The 6,000-nt window shown below is 36.4% G+C and overlaps 1 protein-coding gene across 1 annotated transcript in view; it reads left to right on the plus strand.

Annotated features, from left to right (window-relative positions):
• LOC142358399 (uncharacterized) overlaps positions 1-3,868 on the plus strand; it is a gene marked incomplete at its 5' end in the record, with an annotated part of 61,726 nt that extends 57,858 nt beyond the window's left edge. The window contains one exon of the mRNA XM_075409804.1: positions 3,609-3,868. Within this exon, the coding sequence (XP_075265919.1) occupies positions 3,609-3,868 (260 nt within the window). The remainder of the gene's footprint in view (positions 1-3,608) is intronic.
• Between the last annotated feature and the right edge of the window lie 2,132 nt (positions 3,869-6,000).

The raw sequence follows: 6,000 nt of genomic DNA on the forward strand, positions 1-6,000 counted from the left end.
TTTTCGCCGATCGATATATTCATCGTAGAGAGTTGAGACTGGTATCATTAGAAAGCTCGTCCAGCGTAGAATATGGAATTGAAAAGATTTTTTCAATTTTCGTTTTCTTCAGGGAGTTATCGAGGTTTAGACTTCTGAAATATGTAGAGTGAATTCACGTTGTTTTATTCACATTTTCCGAAATTTTTGCCTAATTTTACCTCAATTTTGCTAAAATTTGTTTAAATTTCTATGAATAGTGTCGTTGATTTTCTTTTTAAAGACAAATAAGCATTGTTGATTATTCTGATTTAATTTTTTTGGTCAAAAACTCTGGATAAATATTTCAAAATTCAGCCTTTTTCTTCAAAAACAGCACAAAAGCTACTTTAGTCCACTTTGATAAAGTTTGCGGGCACTACACCCCAGATAACACTAATACAATCTTTGTAGACTCAAAAGGGGGCTATTCCTACTTCAACTTCCGCTGAGAGTGCTCTGTAATTAAAACTTTGCCGTTTTTTGCTAGCTTTACTCGTTTATTATCAAAAATGCAGAATTTACTCGTTTACTATCAAAAATGCAGTTTTTTCAACTAAAAAATTATCTATATCTAAAATATTCGAAAAATTAATAGTTCCTAATGGACAATGAGCATTAGCAGGGCTAGTTTTGGGCGAATCTGGGACTGTTTCAATCCAAAAAGAATTCAGTCGGTCTTTTTCTTTTGAAAAAAGAACTTTCTTTTTTTTATTAATAAAGAACAGCACATATCAAATGAAAGCTCACGAGTGATAGGTTCAATTGGCTTCCTAAGCAGCTCCAAACTAATGCGTTTAGTTTTTTCTTGGAAAATTATGATCGTTTCGACTTTTAAGAATAATTGATTTTTAAATAAAAAATGGCTTAATGAACTTTTCCTCCATTTTTTTCCTAATTTGGTCAACTTGCAGCTGAGTGTCAGCAAAGAAAGATTGCTTCTTCATTCTACTGATTTGAAATTTATTCTCAATTGCGTTTCTAAGCCTGAAGTTATTGTTTTCTGGCTTTGATACTACTAGATTTCAGTTTTTTTTGGTTTTTAGAAATTTGCCAGTTTTTCACGTTTTCTAGTCACATTATCACTTTACTGACAGCTCTCATATCAAAATATTAGCGTTCAAAATGAAACATTGTTTAACGTATTAAAGTCCTTATAGATCTAGATTATCGTTTTAACGGCTCCGACACTTCTTTCTTACAAGAAATTAATTGAATTTTTTAATTTTGTCTTTAACTGTCATTTTTACTTTGTCATTTCAGTTGTATGAAATTTCCTGTATAGTGATAGGTTTCACTGGCTTTTTATGGAAGAATAGACGAGCCGGTGTTCTGATATTAGTATATAGCTGATGGCTTTCATTACTCTGAAAACAATCGTTTTCCAAAACTAAAAAGAGAAAACCTTTTTCGCAAGTTTTTGGTGCCTAATCTCGTTAATTACAGGTCAAATATGACATTATGGGTGTCGTGGGAAGGTGTCAAAAGGGATTGATGTCCCAAAATCTGTTTTTTAAAGAATGCATTATGACCTTACTGACTACGAAACCTGTTTTTCATTAAAAAAAAAGGAAAATAATTTGATTTTTGTCATTTTTGATGTTCTTTTTGTAGAAGCAAGAATTCTCAAAGAATTCTTTTGGATGAATAAACGACCCTATTTAAAAATTTTTTTTTGTAATTAATGTTTTTCACGACTTTGGATATAATTTTATTCCGAAAAAAAATCAAAATTATTAGATACTTTTGCCCTTTTCAATTCTTTGTCTACATGTTACCTAGTTTCACTAAAGAATGGCCCCATACAACATTTTTGGTGTTTGAAAAAAGCTCAAGCGAATATATTTTGAGGGCCGAAATATGGCTTGACGGTTTTGACAGCGTTTTCTGGCAAGTTTCATTTGAATTTTTGTTTGTTGTTTTTTTTGTTGTTCTTTTTAGCCGCTTAAAGAATTGAATAAAGACAGGTCCTAGTGCCCTTCTATAGAAACATTGGTAATTGTAACCTTTTGGGATATTTTACTTGATTTCTAATGGTTTTAATTACTTTGAAGTAAATTGTGTTAATGAAAATAAGCGAATTTTTTAACTTTACTGTTTTTGTTCTTTTTTGTCTAATTGTTATTAAGCTTTTTTATGGACCAGTACATGTCTTTCTGGTAATTTATAAGTTATTTTTTCCAGTTTTAGGTTCATCTGACGGTATGTTAACTTTGTTATTAAATTTTGTTTTTTAAAACGGACAAAAATTTTTGATGTAATTAATATTTGTTGTTGTTGTTGTTGTTTGATTTTGCTGTTTGTCTTGACTCGCTTTCTTAATATTGGCATATCACAGCAATTTAATGCTTCAATTTTTTCTCCACTGAGTTATTTGCTTTGGAGGCTATCTTATCGTTCATACACAATTTTTTGAAAAATACTTGGGCTTTTTGGGTTTTTTGGGTTTCCCAAAAAATAATTTTTGGGTTTTCTATCTGTTCCTCATTTGGTAGACAATTATGCCAAAATTGTGGATAGGCGGGGTCGGAACCTTATGTGCCATCGCACATTGCTGAGCCGCCTTGTTTGATATCATGCCTGCTTATGATAATTTGATATCAAGTCACCCGGTCCACTGGAGGCATGGACATTTCCCGCATCCATGCCTCCATTTCAAATCAACTTGATTACTTTATGGTTTTTTTCATAATTTTCTAAATGGTGTTTCTGATGAATTTAGCAATGGGTATTTTTTTAGGGTATGTTTTGGACCATTTGGCGTCTGGTCATTGGGTATTTTTTTCCTAATTCTGACACAACACTTTCGAAATTTTGTTTTTATTTTTGTTGTTGCACTCTAGCTTTGCGTGGACGTTTCTTGTTCTCCTCACAGCTGAAGTATTGATAATCAATCGGCAACAAAGTTTTTTGTGAAAGAAGGGTGAAATAACGGCATATTTTTGATCGAAATGTTTTAAGTACAAATTATACACTTTTCGTTTTCTTTCAATTCACCGAAAAAATAGAACCGCTTCCTCTATTGCTTAGGACTGCCTATAAATTTTTGGTCGGGATTTAGACCGTAAATTTGCCAAGAACTTTGTCATGAACTTTTATGGAAAAGCAATAATTAAATAAGATTTTAATTAAAGAATCTTTTGCTTGAAATACTGTTTGTATAAGGTGCTTGATTATTGTTTTTGCTTAGCCATCAACTCCGTTTTCCCTCTTTTTTCGGATAGCTGGTAACTCATTATAGTTGGAGTTTATATTAAAGGGGCACAGACTTGAAATTTAAAGCTTTTCATTGAGCCTCTGTATTTGTCGTCATTATAGTTTGAGGTAATGTGAATTCAACAAGATGTCATATCTATTATTTAACTATAATTTGACATTTACGATACGCTTGAAATAACTTCCTATGAGACGTTTGAGAAGGGCGCTTGATCTCCGTGGTGTTTTCTCGAGTTATATTTGTCTGTATTGTATATTTGTTGTATCAATATCGGCAGAAAACAATTTATAACTATTATTATTAAAACCTGAATTCATTTAGTTAAGCAACCAATTTTTAAACCATATTTCTGCAAGTTTTTTATTTTTTATAGCGTGGTATAAAAAGTGGGACGAGCTTCTCTTCTATTATTCACACTCTACTGGCAGTCTTGGACACATTTTCCAGTGGTCTCAGTTGCCACCAGGGATAAACAGGGGGTTTGTTCACCCCCTCCTGCACGACAAGCTCACATCAGCCAATCAGATTGCAGTTGTCTTCTTTGATAACAACAAGAATTCTCTAGTTGAGATGATATTCAGAGGCGACCATCATGTGTACAACTGGTTCAGTTCTGATAACTTGATGAGATAAGTAAATTTTCATTACAAGCGTTTACCTGTACCGAATTGAATGAAGAAACGAGCTGTGGCTTACGAGTCTTCTCTTAGATAATAAGGAATGCGCATAAATTTAAGCTGTAAACATATTGAAAAAATCATCTAGGAAGCCAATTAAGAGCTAACCGAACTTTTTTGAGTATCTTCTGCCATCAAGATTTTGTTCCTCTATCGTTTTTATCAAAAAACGCCAAAAATAGACAACACTGCTGTTTTCATTGGTATTCTCATCTGAAGAATCATATTTTACAACTTCATTCTTTGCTTTTTGTTATTATTCCTGAATTCAACTAGGATTTTTTCCTTTTTCAAAAACGAAAATTAAAACAACTAAACTACTGGGAATTCGGTTTGGTCACTATAGGTGCGAAAACACACAATCGTAGTCTTTATTTTATATCCAAACGAAAGTCGAGGCAACTGTATTCAATACGTATCAACGCAAAAAAGCACATCGTAATGGCCCGTCAAATCTATCTGTAATTGTTAGCAGGTATTTTGTCTGAGCCGATTTTCGGCTAAGATTGGTCACCGATACGTTTTTGAAACATAAAAATAATTAAGCCTAAAAAGAGCGCAATCGATTTAGTATAATAGTGGGTTCAACGAAAATTATGTTAAACGAACTTCTTCCGAGCTTTCTATGCCAAATAGAAGAGATTTTATGTGCATTTAATCTTTTTGTAAGGCTTACATGGTTAAGAAATATGACGATAGATTGTAGATTTCTCACAATATAGATTGTTCATTTCTCGCTTTATTTAAACAGCGCTTTAAATAGATTGTTCATTTTCAGTCCCCGCTGCTCTTTTATTTACTCAGTAACATCCTCCAGCCCGGAAGAAAATGGTGGGAGGATTGGTACAAGCCTAACGAGTGGGCGGACGAGTGATCCGGACGACGTGCGTACGACGGCGGTGCGGGCGACGCTGTCGGAGCCCTAAAGGAATTGCTCAATCCGAGCAGTTGGATTGTTACCTTTAGGGTTGCTTTCTTCAGCGATCCAAACCAAATCACCAACCTTGAGGTGCTGCTCGGCAGGCGTCTGCCACTTAGATCTACGGTTCAGCGAAGGTACATACTCCTTAAGCCAGCGTGCCCAAATTGCATTGGCGTAGGACTGTGCATGGGCGTACCGCTGACGATGATCGAACTCGTCGACGCCAAAGATGGACGGAATTCCGGTAGCAAATGATTAGGTGTTATTGCGCCTAAGTCGGACGGGTCGGCGCTTACGGGCGTTAACGGACGTGCATGTAGTGCGTGTTCAATAAGACAAAAAGTAGTGTTCAGCACCTCATCTGTGACGCGGCTTGTACCGAAGATGGTGTACAGTACCCTCTTAAAGCTACGGACCAACCTCTCCCAGATGCCACCTTGGTGTGGCGCATTAGGTGGATTGAACCTCCACTTAATGCCCTTATGTGCAAGTTCCGTGGCGATGTTGAGCGTGTTCCATTTTTCAATACATTCACGGAGCTCTTTCTCCGCTTCAATGAAGTTCGCACCGTTATCCGACCAAATCATGGCAAGCGTACCGCGACGGGAGACGAAACGCTCCACTCCCATTACAGAGGAACTCGTGTCCATGAACGGGACGACTTCAACATGAACAGCATGAGTAATCAAACAAGTGAAGAGAAATCCCCACCTCTTCTCGGGGGTCCGACGAACGGTGACGTAGAATGGGCCGAAGTAATCAACCCCGGTGTTGGTAAAGGGAGCAGACTGGTATGCTAGTCTCTCTTTTGGGAGGTCTGCCATGATCAGTTGAATGGTTGCTGCACGGAACTTTCTACACAAGGCGCCGTTTTAGTTGATGGAACGCAGTGTGGAACGTAGGTAAAAGATGGCATAATGTTTTTTTACCTTTGACCGTAAGTAGTCGACGCCCTGATGATGGTTCTTCAAATGAGTATGCCGCTGGAAACGTTTAACAAAGGTATGACGCGCATCGAGCACAATGGGATGCTTAGGGTCAAAGCCAATTTCCACTAGCCGTTGGAGTCCACCAGAAGAACGGAAGAGACCATGAGACCCAATAAACGGAGTAAACTGAGCAATGCGGCTGCTCTTCTCAACTGATTTGTTGTCAAGAAGATCCTT

This window comes from Convolutriloba macropyga, unplaced genomic scaffold (assembly GCF_964194025.1).
Source record: "Convolutriloba macropyga unplaced genomic scaffold, txConMacr16.3 SCAFFOLD_711, whole genome shotgun sequence".
NCBI classification, from domain to species: domain Eukaryota; kingdom Metazoa; phylum Xenacoelomorpha; order Acoela; family Convolutidae; genus Convolutriloba; species Convolutriloba macropyga.